This window comes from Scyliorhinus canicula, chromosome 1 (assembly GCF_902713615.1).
Source record: "Scyliorhinus canicula chromosome 1, sScyCan1.1, whole genome shotgun sequence".
Lineage (NCBI taxonomy): Eukaryota > Metazoa > Chordata > Chondrichthyes > Carcharhiniformes > Scyliorhinidae > Scyliorhinus > Scyliorhinus canicula.
In genome coordinates this window covers 154,868,992-154,889,980 of record NC_052146.1, presented here as the reverse complement: position 1 = coordinate 154,889,980, position 20,989 = coordinate 154,868,992, and the positions used below count along the sequence as shown (strand labels likewise).

Genomic DNA, 20,989 nt, shown 5'->3' with positions numbered 1-20,989 from the left:
AGGAATGCAATGATTCTATACATCCAGCAATTCCGTCAGAAGAGCCGATAGATGGAATGTATTTACTTTCAATACTTTCAACTGGAGGCGAATATCATTTTTTGGCTCAAGTTAATTAAAGGATGGCGAAAGGTCCAGGTAGCCTGTTCTATTTTTTTCATACTGTTACCAGTATATATGTTGCGTCCTTAATATTTTATATAGTACTTCACATGAGCATTAATAAATCCAAAATGGAAATAAAGATAAATTTCTTTGCTCAGGGAGTGGTTGGTACAGAAAAGAAAACTTGCCCCATAGGGTGCTTTCAAAAGAAAACTAGTCAAGCACATAAGAGCAGAATCACATAGTGCTGAAGAGGCCCTTCAGCCCATCAAGTGTACACGGACTTGTGAAAGAAAATGAAAACATGAAACGAAAATGAAAATCGCTTATTGTCACGAGTAGGCTTCAATGAAGTTACTGTGAAAAGCCCCTAGTCGCCACATTCCAGCGCCTGTTCCAGGCTGGTACGGGAAAGACGCCTGACTTGTCTACCTAATCCCATTTACCAACCCCATAGCCTTGAATGTTATGTCGTGCCAAGTGCTCATCCAGGTACTTTTTAAAGGATGTGAGGCAGCCCGCCTCTACCACCCTCCCTGGCAAGAGGAAAGAGGGAAGACTGAGGCACAGGAGTAGGCCATTCGGCCCAGCAATTCCATGCCTCCCATCTTTTCTCAATTGGTTGGAATACAAATGTGGTGAGCACGGGTCAGGCAGACTTATTTTTGTTGCGCTGCATGTTTATTCATTCATTCAGCGAATAACCATTGCTGCAAAAGTGAAACCAGTGCAGCCTCCCACTGATTGCGGAAGTGAGTGTGAGCAGCGCCCGCCCGATCGGGGCTGTTAATCAACGGTTGCCCTGGGAACGGGAGCCGGGCCTTGAGTCGGTTGCCATGGAGCAGGTTCCATGGTGACCTGGCGGCTGCTGCTGCGGCTGATGAGCCAAGTGGCGGCGGACGGCGAGCGACACTGCGCCTCGGCTCTGGCCCAAGCCCCGGTTCAGGCCCGCCTGCTGTGGCTGCCGGCGGCCGGGACCGGAGCCAGGCCAGCGCCGGGACCTGGGCCTACACTCAGGCCGCAGCCTCGGGCTGGAGTTGGAGGTAGGTTGGGTGGGGTGGAGAACTCGAAGGATGGTATTGCTACCGGTTTGGCCGCCGTGACAAGATGCCCGGTTTCGCCGGGGCTCGTCTCCCTCTTGCCCACCCCCAGGGATGCTGTGATCCATCGGGGAGCCTGGCCAAGGCTGGGGCCCTCTGCACGTTGCATCATCCGCGGAGGCAGGGAGTGGAGAATGGCAGATGTTTCCAGCTAACCTGGGCTGTGCCAGTGCTGTGACTATAACCCTGCAACCAGCCCGTAGACAGCTTGTGTATATGGCTGCCTTATGTTAGACCAGAATTAATTATAAATATATCTCTGATTCTGATTGGGGTGACACAGTGGTTAGCAGTGCTGTCTCAGTGCCAATCACCCGGTTCGATTCTGGCCTGGTGAGTGACTCTGGAGTTTGCACGTTTTCCCCGTGTCAGCGTGGGGCTCCTCCAGGTGCTCTGGTTTCCTCCCACTGTCCTAAAATGCGCAGCTTGGGTGGCATTCTCCCCTACCCAGCGGGGCGGGGGGTCCCGGTGTAGGGGAGTGGCGCCAACCACTCCGGCGTCGGGCCTCCCCAAACGCGCGGAATTCTCCGCACCTTTGAGGGCTAGGCCTGCGCCGGAGTGGTTGGCACCATGCCGGCTGGCGCCAAAGCCGGCACCAGCGGCCTTTCAGGCCCGGCGCCGGGTCTGGCCGAAAGGCCTTCGCTGGTTTGCGCATGCGCCGGTGGTGACGTCAGCGGCAGTCGCCACCGGTGCATGTGCGCTGGGGGATTCTCTTCTGCCTTTGCCATGGTGGAGGCCGTGGTGGTGGCGGAAGAGAAAGAGTGCCCCCACGGCACTAGCCCGCCGGCCGATCGGTGGGCCCCGATCGTGGGCCTGGCCACCGTTGGGGTACCCCCCAGGGTCTGATCGCCCAGCGCCCCCCTCCCCCCCCCCCCCCTCAAGGACCCTGGGGGCCGGCGCCACCACCAGAGGTGGTTCAAACCTCGGCGGCGGGAGAGGCCTCCCGGCGGCGGAACTTTGGCCCATCGTGGGCTGGAGAATCGCCGCAGGGGCCTCGCCGATCAGTGCGGACGTCACGCCGATCGGCGGGGCGTGATTCCCGCCCCCGCCAATTCCTGGGTGGCGGAGAATTTCTGTCACGGCGGGGGCGGGATTATTGGTGGCCCCGGGTGATTCTCCGACCCTGCTGGGTGTCGGAGAATTTCGCCCGTTAGATAGATTGGCAATGACAGGTTAATTATGCCGGAAGACTTCTCCCCGTGTTTGTATGGGTTTCGTCCCCACAACCAAAAATATGTGGTTAGGTGGATTGGCCACGCTAAATTGCCCCTTAATTGGAAAAATGATTTGGGTACTCTAAATTTATTTTAAAAAATTATGCAGGAAGACCATTTGTCCAATCCACGATGACCCAACCTAATTTATTTCTAGAACAAGAGGTTCTTGGGATTAAGAGGTAACAAATTCAAAACAGAGTTGAGAAACTTCTTCTCCCAAAGGGTTGTGAATCTGTGGAATTTGTTACCCTAGAGTGTGGTGGATGCTAGGACAGTGAATAAATTTAAGGAGGAATTTGACAGATTTTTAATTGGTAATGGTTTTAGGGTCATGGATAACGGGCAAGACGGTGGAGTTAAGGCCAAGATGAGATCAGCCACAATTGCATGGCAGAGCAGACTCAATGGGCCAAGTGGCCTAATTCCGCTCCTAGATCTTATGGAATTTAATTTCCAAAATAATTCCAGGGTTCTTTGCTGTCAAGATTGTATCTAGAAGCCCAATCCATGTATTTGTCGGACAAACTTCCTGCTATCAGTCCTAAATTTAGCGTTTGCTAACTGTGTCTTTTGTTCCATTCTTGCAATTTAATTAAAAACAATATTCTGAATTTAGCTTTTCTATTTCCCTAATTATGTTGCACGTTTCTGTAAGATCTCTGCAAATGCTTTCTACCATTCTGGTAGTTGCATGATGCTGTAATACTCATTTTCCTGGCTGAGTATCAGGTTTTTCTATTGCTATGTATTTTTTTTGAAGAATTTTAATAAAAAATAAGTTTTAGAGTACCCAATTTTTTTTTCCAATTAAGGAGCAATTTAGTGTGGCCAGTCCACCTACCCTGCACATCTTTGGGTTGTGGGGGTGAGACCCAAGCATACATGAGGAGATTAATGTTGTGTAATTTCAAGAAGGAATTAGATATAGTTCTTGGGGCTAAAGGGATCAAAGGTGGAATGAGGGTATTGAACTTGATGATCAGCCATGATCTCTATGACTGGCAGAGCAGGCTCGAAAGGACAAATGGCCTCTTCCTGCTTCTACTTTCTATGTTTCTTGACCTGCTACTGGCACTAAATGCCTGGAATAAATTCTGAATGGGGAAAAGAGATGTAAACTTTAAAGAACCCAATTGGCTGCAAGGCTGGGAGAGTTGAAATACCGGAGAGATGTTCATCAGAGGGCAATTATTTGGCAATGATTCTGCTATTCCACGTTACACCCATCTTTTACTTCTTTACCTCTCATTTTGCCTCGCATCTCTTTTGACAATCAGTCTTTCCTCATTTTCACACTATCACACGCTACCATTTGTTCTGCCCCTTCCGACCCACCCTTTCTCTGCCTCTGTACTTGCATAAAATCTGTGGGCTTTATTTCAGCATTGATGAAGGATCTATAATCTGAAATGTTAACTCTGTTTCATTCCTGCAAATGTGTTGAGTGTTTCTAGCGTCTGGAATATTTTACTTTGCTATCATTGGGTTCTGGCCGGCCTTGATTTTCCTGAGCACCTTTGAGGTGATCAGCACATCATTGTACAAGAATGTCGGCTAGAAAAGGCATGTGGCTACATGCTTGTTTTCACCAATGCAACATTTGATGAAACTACGATTCAAAGTGCAACTGTTCTTTTCCCCCAGATTGGAACGAGGTCTTAGCAGAGACTGTAAAAGTTCTCCAGTGTGGTCGGGTTGTGGCAGTCCCTACAGACACAATCTACGGAATCACCTGCCTTGCGCAGAATTCTGAAGCCATCCGAAGGATTTATGAAATCAAAGGACGGAATGAGAAAAAACCTTTAGCTATTTGTGTTGGAAATGTTGAAGATATTTATAAGTGAGTGAGAGGGTAGAACTTATTGAATCTAAAAATACTGTCTGATACATCACTGTATTTATGCATGCAAATCTGTATGGTTTCAGACTGTTCTTTAATTCCTGTCTACAACTCAACAGATTTTAAAGGTTCTGTTTGGTTTCTAAGTACAGGCATAAGGAGACCAGGCTCTTCTCTGGAGATGGCCTCGTTCAAACGTTAAAGATTATGGAGTAAATGGGCATTTGATCCAAGCAAATGGTCAATTTCATGAAGGCCTTTAAGGACCAAGGAAAGTAAGCTGCTGGTTGTGTGTAAGCAGGGATATCTGGAAGGTTTTGTCACTCCAGAAGCTCATAGAGTAATGCAATAGGTTAATGGGGAAACCAACAATCTAAATGGGCTCAGGAGAATTGGATGTGTCCCTGCAAAGAGAAGGGATTGGAAGAGATGGCATAAAGGTGAATGGATGGGGTTAATTGATCTAAAAATGTTTTGTGTTGGTCCTTTTGCTGTTTCTAAAAATTATCTTTTTAACAGATTATCACCCTTTATCATTTGGTAGTGTATAAAATACTACTTTGCAGATATTTTGTGGATTCAGGTATTTCCTTTGTTTCCGCAGGTACTGTAAAGTCACTGTTTCTGATCAGGTATTAAGAGATCTCCTGCCAGGACCTGTAACATTGGTTTTCAAGCGGTCCGACGAGCTGAACAAAGATTTGAACCCTTTCACTGAGGTAAGAATGAATTGAATAATTTGTGCTTCGTGCTTGGGCACGTGGTTTTCCTATATGTTTATTGGAGAGCCACTAAACTCGAACTGTGACCAGATTAAAAAGAATAGCCCTTCAGAATGTCTGATGCTTGATATTTTATCATTATTGCTGTCACTTGAGGGTGGCATGTGGCGCAGTGGTCAGCACTGGTACTGTGGCGTTGAGGACCCGGGTTCAAATCCCGGCCCTGGATCACTGTCCGTGTGGAGTTTGCACATTCTCCCCATGTCTGCGTGGGTTTCACTCCCACAACCCAAAGATGGGCAGTTAACGTGGGTTGGCCATGCTAAATTGCCCCTTAATTGAAAAAAATAATAATTGGGTATTCTAAATTTAAAAAAAAAGAAAATGATTGCTGTCACTTTGTGATGCTGAATTTGCCACTGTGTCCAACTTGTTTATTTTGCTTGCAGTTGGTGGGAGTACGTATTCCAAAGCATCCATTTATTCAGAAGTTAGCACAGATGTGTGGTGAACCTCTGGCTTTGACGAGTGCCAATCTCAGCTCTCAAACCAGTCCACTGACCACAGAGGTGGGTGTTGCTCAATACTGGTAACCACTGTTAAATTACCTGAAATTTGTTTTAGGTCCTTTCTCTATTTGATCACTTGTCTTTTCATTAACTTCAATAAATATTTGTTGAGTTGATTCCGAAAGTCTTACAACACCAGGTTAAAGTCCAACAGGTTTGTTTCGAATCAAGAGCTTTCTGAGCACTGCTCCTTCCTCCGGTTGACCTGGTGTTGTAAGACTTCTTACTGTGCTCACCCCAGTCCAACGCCGGCATCTCCATTTCATTGATTCCTAAAAGCCGAGCTTTTTGTTCAACACAGTTTGGCTTCTGACAGCCTTCCAATATTGTCGTATTGACTATTTTCTTTTTTTGAAAAATGTTTTTATTCTCCATTTTCACATTTTCCTTCAAAATTTACACCCCACCAACAGACAGTAAACGGTAACAAATACAAAATCAAACCCCTGAACAATAACAACGATCCCATCCTCCCACCACCTCAAACAACGGCCCACCTGTCAATATATGCATCCAATAAAACAAACCCTCCCACGGTGGAAACAAAAAACAAAGGAGAAAAAGGAGTCTGGGAGCACCCATGATCACCATTAACCTATAGAGTCCACTCCCCCACCCCCGCACACACTCAATGCCATCCAATCTCTGACGGAGTACCGTACATGATATCCAAGAGTTGTAAACATCCCCCACCCCCGCCCCTCATCCAACTCCTCCCCTCCACTGCCTCTTGTAAAACTCCTCCCCCCAACCTCGGTTCCTCCCCCCCCCCCCTTCCCCCCCCAACTTTCCACCCTGGCTAGACCCCCTCGGACCCTGTTCTGCCAGGCTCCGATGGCCCCAGCCCCTCCCCCCACCTCACTCCTGTTCACTGGCCGGCTTAAACCGGCCAGCGTGTCGGCCCCCGCCCGGGTCCCTTTTCCCCCATTTCCGGCCCTGGGAAAGCCCAGAAATCCCCTTTGAGCGCACAAACCCCGCATATCCACCTACACCCCAAAGAGCCCTCATTTCGTGTGAAAGTACCATCACTTCGCTTGTCCAAATCTATACAACATTGGCTCCTTTAGCCCATACACCCGCACGCAGTGAAACAAAAAAGAAGAAAATACAGTCATGAGGTTACATCGGCACATGGCCATTTCTCAATTTCTCAGTTCTGCCACAGTCCTTCTGCCTTTGCAAACTCCTCCGCTGCTTCCACTGTTCCAAAATAAAAGTCCTTGAGCTTGTAAGTCACCCTCAGCTTCGCTGGATATACAATGCCGCACTGCACCTTGCTAATGTACAGTGCCCTCTTCACCCGGTTGAAAGCAGCCCGCCTCCATGTCAGCTACACCGTAAAGTCCTGGTATACACGTATACCTGCTCCAGCCCACTGCACCACCCGCTACTGCTTGGCCCAGCACAGGACCTTCTCATTCACACTGTATCTACGGAAGCTCAGAGTCACTACCCTTGGCGGCTCACTCGCCTTTGGTACAGGCCTCCGCGACCGATGAGCCCGATCCAGTTCATGTCGGGAGTGATCCTCCCCCTCCCCCAATAGCTTTTTGCCAGCATCGCGGCAAAATACTCAGTCGGCCTCGGTCCTTCAACTCCTTTGGGCAGCCCCACAATTCTCAAATTCTGTTCCCTGGATCTGTTTTCCAGCTCTTCCATTTTTCCTTGCAGATCCTTGTTAATCTCTATTCGGGTGGACGATTTTCTATTGTGACAATGTAACAAAGCATGCATTGACATGGCGGGTGGCTGTTGATAGATGAGCTTGACTTGTTCTTTGACCTTTCTAGCAGACGTCATTGGAAATAAATCAATAGTCCTTCTTTCCATTTCACAAGACACAAGTAAATATGAGACTGTGCGAGTTATAATGAGAAATTAGACATTCTCCAGACACCAAGACTGAATGCATTGCTGACGCAATGGGAGGAGAGGTAGGCGGAAATGGACCTAGGAAATAAACTGACCTACGGAGCAGACTTGAGCAGCCCAGGCAATATACTGCACTTAGTTGTGATCATGGAGGTGAGCAGACCACCTCCTTAGACTGTAAGCAGTTCAGAGATGGCCCTGTGAGTGTCATCGAATAGAATCCCTACAATGCCAGAGGATTGTTTTATGAGGAATGGTTAAAAAATATTTGGTCTTCCAACCTTCAAGGGAGGTAAATTAGAAGGAATATTACAGAGTATAAGATACTAAGCTGAATAGAAAATGTTTATCCAGTGCACTCTTTCAAGTTAAGCTTTAGTTGTAGGATAAGGCGACATGGATATGAATTAGTATTCGGCAAGTTAACCCTGGAGCAGGTGTAGTACAAATCAATGAAAATGATGTTGAGATTAAATTGTGGCAGAATAGGTTTGTAACTGCTTTAGTGCAGACGATTGCGGGGTGGTCTAAATTAGGTATTTATTATGACTAAACGCTTTGATTGGATGGACAGAGAAACTAATTCTTCTGAAGGTTTAGAACTAGGGGCCTTAACTTTAAAATTACAACTAGGCAATTCAGGAGTGATGACGGGGAGCACTTTCCCTCAAAGGCTGGTGGAAATCTGGAATTAATTTCCTCAAAAAGCTGTTGAGACTGGTTCGATGGGCATGTCAAAAGTGAGATTGCTGGTATTTTGTTGGACAAGTGTATTAAGGGTTATGAACCCAAGGTGGATAGTTGGGTTTGAGGTGCAGGCCAGTTATGATCTAATTGGGTCGACGGCCATACTCTGGGCTGAATGGCCTTGTTCCTATGTGCAATTCTGAATTTTCAAACAGTGCCGAATACCTGGAAAAGTCTCTGAGTAGCGCACAATACTTATTTATGAGGCTGTAGTGAGTCAGTTTGTTTCCCTTATCTATACTAAACTCACTTAAACTGTTCTTGAATTTTCACTGTTGATTTTAGATTACTATGGAAACCAACACTCACCGATCTATTAGTGGCTCAGTCTGCATCATCTATATTTGGCCCAATTAATTTAAAAACAAAAATCCAGCAAACAACTGAGTGACTTTTATCTCCTGAGTTTCTTGTTGGGATTCTCCCCGAGTTTTAAATTTTCAGTGTATAATACATAGAACATAGAACAGTACAGCACAGACCAGGCCCTTCGGCCCTCGATGTTGTGCCGAGCAATGATCACCCTACTCAAACCGACATATCCACCCTATACCCGTAACCCAAACAACCCCCCCTTAACCTTACTTTTTTTAGGACACCGGGCAATTTAGCATGGCCAATCCACCTAACCCGCACATCTTTGGACTGTGGGAGGAAACCGGAGCACCCGGAGGAAACCCACGCACACACGGGGAGGACGTGCAGACTCCGCACAGACAGTGACCCAGCCGGGAACCGAACCTGGGACCCTGGAGCTGTGAAGCATTTACGCTAACCACCATGCTACCGTGCTGCCCTCTGGCATTGTGTTCATGCACCACTTGTAATATTTCCTACTACCTAGTCTTGTAGCGCATGTCATGGGCTAGTTTATGTGAGCTTCTGGCAAGTATTGTGAAAGATCTTTGCTTGGAGAATGGGGAGGGAGGGGGGAATTGAAGCCATCTTGGACATCCAATGTCATTGTCAACCACTGATTAGAATCATAGAATAGTACAGCACAGAAGGAGGTTATTTGTCTCATGGCTGATCATCAAGTTCAATACCCTGATCCCCCCCCCCCAATCCCTTGATCCCTTTCGCCCAAGAGCTATATTTAACTCCTTCTTGAAAACAGTGTTTTGGCTTCAACTGCTTTCTTCGGTAGCGTCTTACACAGGCTCACTATTCACTGGGTGAAGACATTTCTACCCAACACAGTCCTAAATGGTCTACTCGGCTTCCTCGTACTGTGACCCCTGTTCTGAACTGCCATTGGGAACACCCTTCCTGCATCTACCTGGTCCAGTCCTGTTAGAATTTCATAGTTTCTATGTGATACCCTCCTCATTCTTCTGAACTCCAGTGATTTTCCCCCCCCCTCCCCCCACCCCAGTTCCTGTTCATACTGCTTATACATAAATAAAAGTTGTGAGTAGAAAAGGAACTTGACCATTGAAAAATGTTCTCCTAAACCTCTGCAGGAATTTCGGGACCTTTGGCCGTTGCTGGGTCTTGTTGTTGACGGTGGACCTGTTGGCAACATGATGAACCCTGAATGTCGGTTGGGATCAACAGTAGTTGGCTTGGGCACACCTGGAAAATACAGCATCATCAGGCCTGGCTGGTGAGCATCCATTTTATGTTTTGAATAGATAATATTTCTTTCACCCCCCCCCCCCCCCAATCTCATTATATTGGTGATGCAGTCCAGTAATACCATAACCTACTGTATTTGTTTTGAATTTAAGGGTTTCCATTTTTAGATTGGAAAGGTAGTACATGTACCAAGGACTGGAAACGTATTATTAAAATCTTTAACATGGAATCAGTTAATAAAGAAAAACAGTTTCTGGTGCCTGAAGGGTGGATAATTAGAGGGCACAGTTCAAAGGTGACTGGCAAAAGAACCAGAGGTGACATGAGGAAAAGCTCGTGCAATGAGGGGTTGAGGTTTAGAATGCACTGCCAGATAGGGTGGTGAATACAAATTCAACAGGAATTTCAAAAAGAAACTTCAATAAATACTTGAAGATAGAAAATGTCAGTGATATAGGACCAACTGGATTGAACATCATATGTACGTACACATACATCTCGAGCTTGCTCCACCATTCAATAAGATCATGGCTGATCTGATTATAAGATCAATGCCACATTCCCACCTGCCCCTGATGTTTCACCCCTTGCTTATCAAAAATCTATCTAGCTCGGTCTGAAAAGTATTCAAAGATTCTGCTTCCACTGCCTTCTGAGAAAGAGAATTGTAAAGCCTCACTACTCCCTGAGAGAAAACCTCCTCTTTGTCTTAGATGGGTGACCCTTTACTTTTAAACACCCTTTGAAAGAGCCAGCATGGAATTGGTGGGACAAATGGCCACCTTCTGTGCTGTACTATTCCATGATTCTGCATCCTAATCACAGAGTGGCTGACACTGACATGGAATGTAAAATGGCTTCAAATCCCCTGATGCAAATTTCCTTCAATTTCACATGGACAAAACTCACCAGAAACTCTCGCAAATCTGCCCATGACATGTGCTATAAGACTAGGTAATATAATAATAATCTATTATTGTCACAAGTAGGCTTACATTAACACTGCAATGAAGTTACTGTGAAAAGCCCCTAGTCGCCACACTGGAGATGTCATGAATAGTCCATGTGCTGTATGTACAAATTAATTCTGCAGCACCAAGCTAACCATCAGATAACAAATAGTTTAATTCACATATACTTCAATTTTAGTGTTCCTCTCCCCCCCCCCCCCCCCCAAAAGCTAATCCACCTTCTCATGTGATCATTTGTGCTTCAATGGGACATAGATTGGAACATCTTAGCACAGAAGCACCCATGTTAAAGACACACAAACTTTATAGAGGTGATGAACTCATTAACAAAGCCCCCAATTTCATACTTTTTATGACATTGAAAGTCTGTACACAACTATAGAAACAGACAGACGTTAGCTGGCTGTTTGAAATATAATACATTTCCCTGGTCTGATAGACCAGATGAAACCGTAATCCTGTTATTACACCTGGATTTAGCAAAAAGAAACGATGTTGAGTTCTGTAATGAATTTTATGTTCAAATCAAAGGCACAGCCTTAGGTAAGAAAGTTGCTCCAGCCCGTGCAAACATATATGTAGCAGAGTGAGATGGGAGAGTATTTAAGAAATGTTCCACGCTCCCATGTGTTACTACAGATACCCGGATGACACACATGGGGCATTTGGATTCACTCAGATGCAGAGCTGGAACAGCTCATCAATATCCTCAATAATCCACATCAATCCATTAAATTTAAAGCTACAACATAATGAAAGCGTTTAATTCCTAGATACCACATTATTTAAAATGGCACAAGGATACAACAGGAATAAGCTAGAACCAAAAGCTTTTATCCACTGGCTAGAGATTCGGCTTAGATTGGGGCGATGGCAGAGGCCGGGATGGAGAATCGATTGAAGGTTGTTAGCAGATAGAGGGTTTTGCAATAAAGTGCGGGCTGGGATTAAAGAATATGTAGAATTGAACCAAAACAGGGAGATGTCGGCGGCCACATTTTGGAAAGCATTATAAGGGGTGGTCCGGGGGAAGATTATCTTGTTCAATGCACGTGCGGATATAGGGAAAGGAAGGAGGATTATGAATGGCTAATGACAAGATAGTTGAGGTAGATAGGGAATACTCGAGGGTGCGCACCACGGAGGGATTAGTGAGGAGGAAAACATTGCAGGGGCAATACGGTAGTTTGACGACAGGGAGGGTGGTAGGACAGCTGCGTCCGGCAAGGGACGTGCAGTACCCCTCTTCCAGGTACAGATCCCTCACAACCAGCCCCACTTCTCTCCATTTCCTATACATACCCGGGACCTTCCCCAACTTCATACCTCTTATACTGTCCAATAACACCCTCAGCCCCAAGGGCTCCCTGTTGGAGCGACTGGTACTTCCGGATGTGGAAGGGGAGAGCAGGATTGGAGACAAAAACGGGTGGCTGGGATTGCAGGGAGGTGAGCAGGTGCTGAAGATTAAGGAGAAGTGGGAGGGGGAGCTGGGAGGGGATTTAAACTCGGGAGTATGGAGTGAGGATCAGCCTGAAACATTTCAAGATGGTACACAGGTACATATGACTCGGGCAAGAATGAGTGGGTTCTTCCAGAGAGTGGCAGGCAAGTGTGCGAAGTGTGGGCGGTGACCAGCGATTTGCGCACACATGTCTGGGGCTGCAAAACGTTGGAGAGATTCTGGGCAGGAATATTTGCAGTGCTAACAACCATATTGGGGGAGGAGGTTGAGCTGGACCCTTTGGTGGTGATATTTGGGATATCCGAGAGGCCGGAGCTGATGAAGGAGGGGAGGGCCGATGTTGTGGCCTTCACCTCTTTGATTGCCCGGCGAAGAATTGTGTTAAGAGTGGCGGTCAGTAACGATGTCGTGGGTGGTGGTCTGGCTGGGGGACTTGCATGACTTTCTTCAGTTGGAAAAGATCAAGTACAAGTTGAAGGGTTCAGTGGAGGGCTTCGAGGCAAGGTGGGGGATGTTTGTGGCCGAGTTTGAGAAGCTGTTCGTTGCCGAGATGGGGGGGTATTTGTACAAACTGTATTGTTGTGTGTTGGGGAGTTTGCTCCCCAAATTGTTTATACTGTGTAACCTTTTTATACAAGTTCGGAATAAAATACATTTAAAAAAAAAAAGCCACACAGCATCCTAACTTGGAATTATATAGCCATTGTCGTTCCTTCATTGTCGCTGAATCAAAAACTTGGAACTCCCTCCCTAAAATACTGTGGGTATTCCTAAACGACAAGGACTGCAGCAACTAAAGAAGGCAGCACATCCCCATCTTCTCGAGGACAATAAATGCTGGCCTACCCAGCAGAAACCACATCCCATGAACAAATGTGAAAAAAAATAATGACCTAATCTTATGTGCTTACGGCACAATTCCACAATCTACAGGTGATAGGAAACTTGTAAGTATTCTGAACAGTGAGGAGGATAGTGTAGAACTTCACAATGGAATGGGTGGGCAGGTGGCAGATGAAGTTCAATGCAGAGAAATGTGAACTAATTCATTTTGATAGGAAGTACACGGAGAGGATATAAAAATAAAAGTACAACTCTAAGGAGCAGATGTGCCTGTGTGTATTTGCGCACAAGTCATTGAAGATGGCGGGATGGGTTGGGAACATGGTCCACTGCAAGATGTTCTCTTCCTCCACAATCACGCCCCTGTGGCTCCCTGGCGCTTGGCTTCTGTCTCAGAGACTTGTGCGCTCTGTCCACCTCGGGGGGGCCTTGTCCAGCACTCCCTCCGCCGCCAGCATCCTCAATGTATCTCGTGGCACTTGCACCTTCCACACCCTCAGGCAAGCCAATTATTTGCAGATTCTTCTTCCTCGACCTGTTTTCCTGTTCCTCCACCGTTACTCTCAACATCTTGTAAAGGTCTCCAAGAGTCCCACCTCAGCCTCAAGTGCCACCACTCTGAGTTGTTGCAGTGTATCGTGTAGATGGTACCTATGTTGGTGGCGGATGGGGTGAATGTTGAATGTAGTTGTTGAGGCACCAATCAAATGAGCTACTTAGTTCTAGATGGTATCCAACTTCTTGAGTGTTGTTGAGCTGGTATTCATCCAGGCAAGTGGGGAGTATTTCATCACACTCCTGATCTACGCCTTATAGGTGACTAGGGGGCCAGAAAATTAGTTACTTTCTGCAGAATTGTATTGGATTTTTTTATTGTCACGTGTACCGAGGTACAGTGAAAAGTATTTTTCTGCGAGTAGCTCAACAGATCATTAAGTACATGGGAAGAAAAGGGAAAAAAAGAAAACCGGGCATAATAGGGCAACACAAGGTATACAATGTAACTACATAAGCACCGGCATCGGATGAAGCATATAAGGTGTAGTGTTAATGAGGTCAGTCCATAAGAGGGTAATTTAGGATTCTGGTAACAGCGGGGAAGAAGTTGTTTTTGAGTCTGTTTTTGCGTGTTCTCAGTCTTCTGTATCTCCTGCCTGATGGAAGAAGTTGGAAGAGTGAGTGAGCCAGGTGGGAGGGATCCTTGATTATGCTGCCCGCTTTCCCCCGGCAGCTGGAGGTGTAGATGGAGTCAATGGATGGGAGGCAGGTTCATGTGATGGACTGGGCGGTGTTCACGACTCTCTGAAATTTCTTGCGGTCCTTGGCTGAGCAGTTGCCATACCAGGCTGTGATGCAGCCTGATAGGATGCTTTCTATGGTGCGTCTGTAAAAGTTGGTAAGGGTTAATGTGGACATGCCGAATTTCCTTAGCTTCCTGAGGAAGTATAGGCACTGGTGTGCTATCTTGGTGGTAGCGTCGACGTGGGTGGACCAGGACAGATTTTTGGAGATGTACACCCCTAAGTGTACTTAGGGATACTTAGAGATGGAACTTGAAACTGCTAACCATCTCCACCTCGGCCCCGTTGATGCTGACAGGGGTGTGTACAGTACTTTGCTTCCTAAAGTCAATGACCAGCTCTTTAGTATTGCTGGCATTGAGGGAGAGATTGTTGTCGCTGCACCCCTGACCTGCTCTTGCAGCTACAATATTTATATGGCTGGTCCAGTTCAGTTTCTGGTCAATGCATGTTGACAGTGGTGGATTCAGCGATTGGTAATTCCATCCAATGTTGGGGGAGACAGTTGTATCTCTTGTTGGAGATGGTTATTACTTGGCATTTGTGTGGCGCAAATGTCCCTTGCCACTGATCAGCTCAAGCCTGAATATTGTCCAGGTCTTGCTGCATTTGGACACAAACTGTTTCAGTATTTGAAGAGTTGTGAATGGTGATAAACATTGTGCAGTCATCAACGAACACTCCAACAGATGGAGGGAGGGTCATTGATAAACAGCTGAAGATGGTTGGGCCTCGGACACTATGCTGAGGAACTCCTACAGTGATGTCCTGGGACTGACACAATTGTCTTTCAACAACCGAAACCATCTTCCATTGAACCATATTCAATATATGAGTAAATATGAGTTGCTTCTGTCCCATTTACTCCATGAGCTCTGATCTTGCTCACAGGTCTATTGTGTGGCACTGTATCAAATATCTTCTGGAAGTCCATGTACACCACATCAACAGTGCTGCCCTCATCAAGTGGGGGGGGGGGCATGGTAGCATAGTGGTTAGCACAGTTGCTTCAGAGCTCCAGGGTCCCAGGTTCGATTCCAGGCTTGGGTCACTGTCTGTGTGGAGTTTGCACTTTCGCCCAGTGTCTACATGGGTTTCCTCCGGGTGCTCCCGTTTCCTCCCACAGTCCAAAGATGTACAGGTTAGGTGGATTGGCAATGGTGTCTAAAAAGGTTGGGAGGTGTTACTGGGTTACGGGAATAGGCTGGAGGTGTGGGCTTGGCTTGGTTAGGGTGCTCTTTCCAATGGCCGGTGCAGACTTGATGGGCCAAATGGCCTCTTTCTGCACTGTAAATTCTATGATTCTATGATCAACCTTCTGTTATCTCTTCAAAAACACCAACAAAATAATGAACACCATTTTCCCGAAGAAATTCATGCTGGCTTTTCGTAATTCATCTGCATTTATCCATGTTTACCTGCCTTATAAGATAAAGTGGATCACTCACTACGGTTTAAAACAAAAGTGTCCTCATTTCACCTCCCCCTCCCTTGGTTACTTTTTGACCAAGTTTGACCCTTGGTTACTGACCCTTGATGCAACAGTGTTCTTTCAAGTTTTAAAAAATAAATTTAGAGTACCGAATTCATCTTTTCCAATTAAGGAGCAATTTAGCATGCCCAATCCACCTACCCTACACATTTGTGGGTTGTGGGGGCGAAACCCACTCAAACACGGGAAGAAAGTGCAAACTCCACACTGACAGTGACCCAGAGCCGGGATTGAATCTGGGACCTCGGACCCGTGAGGCAACAGTGCTAACCACTCTGTCACCATGCTGCCATGTGCAGTTTCAAGTTAATTGAGTAATGGGTTAATTGACCTAACTTTATCTGTGATTCAGTAAGTCATTCTTTTTATATAAGCTTGTGGTGTTCGAACAACCTTCATCATTTGGAAGTTTGCTGAAGTATATAACTGATTTTATTTTCTCTCTATTTTTGCCCCCACCCAGTGCCTTTGCTGCCACCGTGAAAATCCTCCAGGATAAACATGGTCTATCCTTGCAGTCCCAGAACTAACAGAACCTTCATTGGAAGTGGTGTCTTTCCTATATAAGAAAACAAATCTCTCAAAACGCCAGCCCTGCATCTGTGTCTCTATCGGTTCTTATGGGAAGGTTTGATTCCTGAGAAAACTTGCTGGCTCTGTTGTATCTGCTGATGGATTTTCCAATTCAGGGTTGCCCTGCTGTTATTCTCCCTAAGCACAGTTTATAGAAACGAAGGCCTGTTCCAAGGAAAAATGCAAGTCATGAGCTGAGAACTTGTGCTACTTGTGGTCATGTTCTCAGTGTACAACAATCCTGTCAACTTAAGTTGATCAAGACCGAGCTATGTTTAGTAAGTTGCATTTTTGCTTCGCCACTTCCTACAGCTAACCTTCTGGGACCTGCCATGGGCCTCTTTGAGACATGACTGTCATTTTGTGTGCATTGCTCGACCATATAAATACTGTTGTGGAGTCCGGTGTTTAAGTGCTGAAGATAGCAATCGCCCATCTGCCCCAACTGGTGGGTATACCCTTGTGAAAATATGAAGCAGTGGCACTTAAAATAATCAAAACCAAGAACAGAAACATTGAAGTGATGTCCTAAGATTTTGATTTGGGTCAAGAGTGTGACAGCACTCACTTTTGAGCAACCATGCAGATTTTGAATTAAAGATGACATTCTATGCTGCGTTGAAAATTAAATTGTTAACATGAAGAAATTACAACCAGCATTTTCTTAATTCTTATGATGAAGATTCAGAGGGTATTAATTACTTGTTAGTATGAGAAATGCAAACAAATATTTATAAATTTAGGTTTGTCAGGTAAATTTACAATTCAGAAGTCCGTGAAAGTTGCCCTCTGTCATGCAGTCTCCCTTCAACGAGACCAGCTATTTGTTTATCTGTTCTGAGTATAATACTTCCCTCTTTTAAGCTAAACGTATTTTTGTTGAATATGGTCTTAATGTGTACCTCAAACTACTGGTGCCTTGGTTAACATCTATTAAATATTGAAGAATGATGCAGGTAAATTGAAGAAAAATACATTGTGGGGAATCTCTCATTCTATGGCTGTTTACAGACTTTGCTGGTTGGGAAACGTGAGAATTTTCCATTTGAGAACAGGGTAAATTCCAGTTGCTAGCAAAAGGGCTCACAGGAGAGTGTGTGGAGAAACCACTAATTAAAGTTTACTCCTTAATGAACTTGTTCCAGTACTAGTCACAATGTGTGTGATCTCGAGCTTACCCATGCAAAGGATAGATGTTTTGTTAGCGAGTGACCTGGCAGACGAGGGTACTACCCCCGAAAGCCTAGAACAGTTCAGAGAGGCTGAAAAGGTTGGGGCAAGCCTGCATGGATCTGCAGAGGTGCAGACACCTTACAGGGGTAATAGAACCCCTAGGGGCTGAAGTAGGTAAATTAAATTAAAATTAAATTAAAATTAAAAAGGCAGAAGCCAGGCCAGCAAGAGTAAAAGAGATCCATGAAGGATCTGTAATGGTTAAAAAGGATGAAGGAAGAGAGCCAGTGATTTGGTTAGGAGACACTTATCAGATTGAAATGGGGACCAGGGAACCTCCTGGATAGTCCAAGAGAGTGAGCATAATGCCCCATTCTGTCAAAGAGCCACAGGGAAGTACAGTAGGAGCTGAACATCCACATGTGGGGGGGGGGGGGGGGGGTGTTAGGGAAATGCCCATTCCCAAGACAAAGGAGGAAAGGAACATGCCCCAAAGTAAACATTTGTGGGGAACCACGGGGTGGGGGGGGGGGGGGGGGGGGGGTATCCATGCTGGTTTCCCACTGGTAACCAACTTTAACAAGCCCAAGACCCAACAAGCACAGACATTCACAGTTTAGAGACATGGACAGGATGAAAACTGATCAGAGCAGACCAGGCTAGCTGTCAGGATCATTTGCATGATGATCTGGGAGCTAACAGCCTATGCAGAAGGCCAAAACCCTTTAGATGGTACTTAATCCAAAGTTACAAAAGGGAACAGGCTCAGGGATGCTGACAAAATTAACTATTATGACTAACTCCAGAAGAAAAATCACAAATTTGGAACGTTGATGCAAGGCTCATCTTTTCCTGTGAAGGTGGCTTTTGTTTGTAACCACCACCTGAAATGAAAAAGCAAAGTAACAGCATGCTATCCTGAGTTTGATTCAGTTTAGAATTATCTGGGTACAAAAATCAGAATAAAGCATAACTGATGCAATTAGATTAAAAGTATGAATGGCTGTGCGTGTTATTTTTAATTTCCTACTATTTGAATGCTGTGTAATGAAACACTCCTAATTCATATTTCATTCCCCCTTCCCTGTGAGGTGGAGGTGTCACGATGATGTGATGTGTGTATATGTAATCTTATTTCATCGGTTTGTCAAAAGGATTTATAAAGAAAAACAAAAACACTGACTTGTGATAGCTGCCACAGGTCACCTGATATGCCTGGTATTGCAGCGCCTGGACATTTCCTATGTGGGTTACAATTGGGACAGGTCAAGGCCACCTGCTCATGACAAAAATGACTTCAAAGATTAACAGAAATTGAATTGACTCTCACCATTTGCATTTGTATAAGGCTACCCTTCATCTAGAGACACAAGTGTAGTAGGTCAATGAATATAGAAAGTGTCGTTCCTAGCTCATCACAGGGAAAAAGGGTTCATTCAAAAGTGATGGCTGGGAAATCAAGGAAATGAATCACCTAAGCCATAATACAGTATATACAATGTCTGTTCAGATACAAGCTGATCAATTACCTTCTGTGGAGTGCCCAACTGTATATGGAAGGAGAGAGCATGTGACCAAAATAACCATTTTTAAATGTATTTTATTCCAACACCTGAGCTAGTAAAATCAGTCTGGAAGAAACCCAACAGTGGAACAGTGACACCATGATCCTTCTCTCTCTCAAGTTCAAGACCCTGGGCTGCATTTTACAGTCTCTCGCCTGGCATGTTTTTAGCAGGGAACAAGTAGGGTGGCAGCCCACCCACCCCCAAGCCTACCACAGAAGGTATTGACTCCGATAATACACTACCCACTCCAGAAAATGATTGGTGTGGCGAGTTGGGCGGGATCAGGCAGTGCGATTTAGAAACAAAAAATCTCAAAGGGTAGGAAGGAAGAGGGGTATTCTCTTTGAGGGATTCTCTTTGTGGATCAGAGGGCAGCCCTGTTACGATAAACCACCACCTTCCTACCCACCTGAAACACTAACCCCCCAACCCCAATCTGCCTAAACCTTCCCTGTCCAAGACCCTGGACTTGCCTCTGTCCCGGATCCATTAGAGCACCACAGCCTTCCTGCTTGCAGTCCCAGCATCACCAAGAGCACATTAGTTGGAGCTGCCAGCCAATCTAATACGCTGGCAGCTCTTGAGGACAAGATCTCTTCCCACACAACTATTTAGCCCTTCTGCAGCACTTTATTGCTACGGGACAGGCTGTTATTGAGCATATAGGCTCCATGCTCTCTTTGTTTCACGGGTGGGGAGTGGTCAGTAAGCTGTCCATACCCTCATTTTTTCTGCCCTCTCTGATACATTTTTGAATCTATCACAGAGATAGAGAATTTTTCTTGACAGGAACCTCAAATACAATTGGTTCGAATTTTGGAAAAAATAGGACTATATGTATATAAAAAGACTGGGATTTCAAGACCACAAGGGAGAAAATCTGCTTCAACCCCAGACACCAGCGCTTTGGCCAAAAAGTAACCTCCAATGTATGACTTGTTATTTTCATGCAAGTGTGTGTTGAGGTCAGGACTCTTTAAATATCTTTGCTTGGTGGGTCTGCTCCATAATTCGATCATTTGCTCACTGAACAATTGTTTCCACACGTGCACAATTTTCTTTGCAGTTGGGGGGAAAAAAAACAACTCCTCGGCTGGACGCACATGGGCACTGGTAACTTTTGCTAGATGGCTACATGACTCGACTCCTTAGCCTGGAAAATTTCTCTCCACCTCCGGCCACAGTTGGCATAGAAGTATTTTCATTTTTCTCCCTTCCAATGTCTCCTCCCAATATGAGCTCCACATCAATAAGCTTCTCCTCAGTTCCTGAAGGTGAAATTTATCTTTTCCAGTCTGGTAAAATAGACACACAGAGCAGTGTTGGCCATTGGAAAAGGCAGATCATCTAAAGATGGGGCCAGAGTGATCTCATTTTAGCCACATGCACTAACTTTAGTGAAAAGAACCTCTCGGATGTTCTCACATCTAATTAAATATAATGCACATACATGTTCACTTAACAAACACCAACCACCATTCGTTAATCAAGGGCATAAGAAATAAGAGGAATAGGCCATTTGGCCCCTCCAGCCTGCTCCGCCATTCAATGAAGTCATGGCTGATTCGATTGTGGTTTTTAACTCTACTTTTCTGCTTGTCCCCATAATCTTTGACTTTCGGATGAAAAAAATCTGTGTAACTCCAATCTTGAAATATATTTAATGATCCAGCCTCTACAACTCTGGAGCAGATAATTCTAGAAACAATGGCCACCTGAGGGAAGAAATTCCTCCTCATCCCTTAAATGGGAGACCACTTATTTTGAAATGGCGGCCCTCGAGTTCTAGATTTCTCCCACAGGTGGAAACATCCTCATAGTTAAAAACATGTAGAGCACTCTCAACCAACAAA

At 45.4% G+C, this 20,989-nt stretch overlaps 1 protein-coding gene across 2 annotated transcripts; it reads left to right on the top strand.

Annotated features, from left to right (window-relative positions):
• The first annotated feature begins 548 nt into the window (after positions 1–548).
• On the top strand, positions 549–17,367 carry yrdc (yrdC N(6)-threonylcarbamoyltransferase domain containing). Of its 2 annotated transcripts, none has more exons than XM_038801303.1 (6): positions 549–743; positions 4,067–4,262; positions 4,867–4,981; positions 5,434–5,553; positions 9,636–9,778; positions 16,286–17,367. In XM_038801303.1, the coding sequence occupies exons 1-6, from the start codon at positions 569–571 to the stop codon at positions 16,350–16,352; spliced, it is 816 nt and encodes a 271-aa protein (XP_038657231.1). In that variant the 5' UTR covers positions 549–568; the 3' UTR covers positions 16,353–17,367. The 2 variants fall into 2 exon arrangements, with proteins under 2 accessions (XP_038657231.1, XP_038657222.1); XM_038801294.1 differs by lacking the exon at positions 549–743 and adding an exon at positions 882–1,148.
• Positions 17,368–20,989: the final 3,622 nt, after the last annotated feature.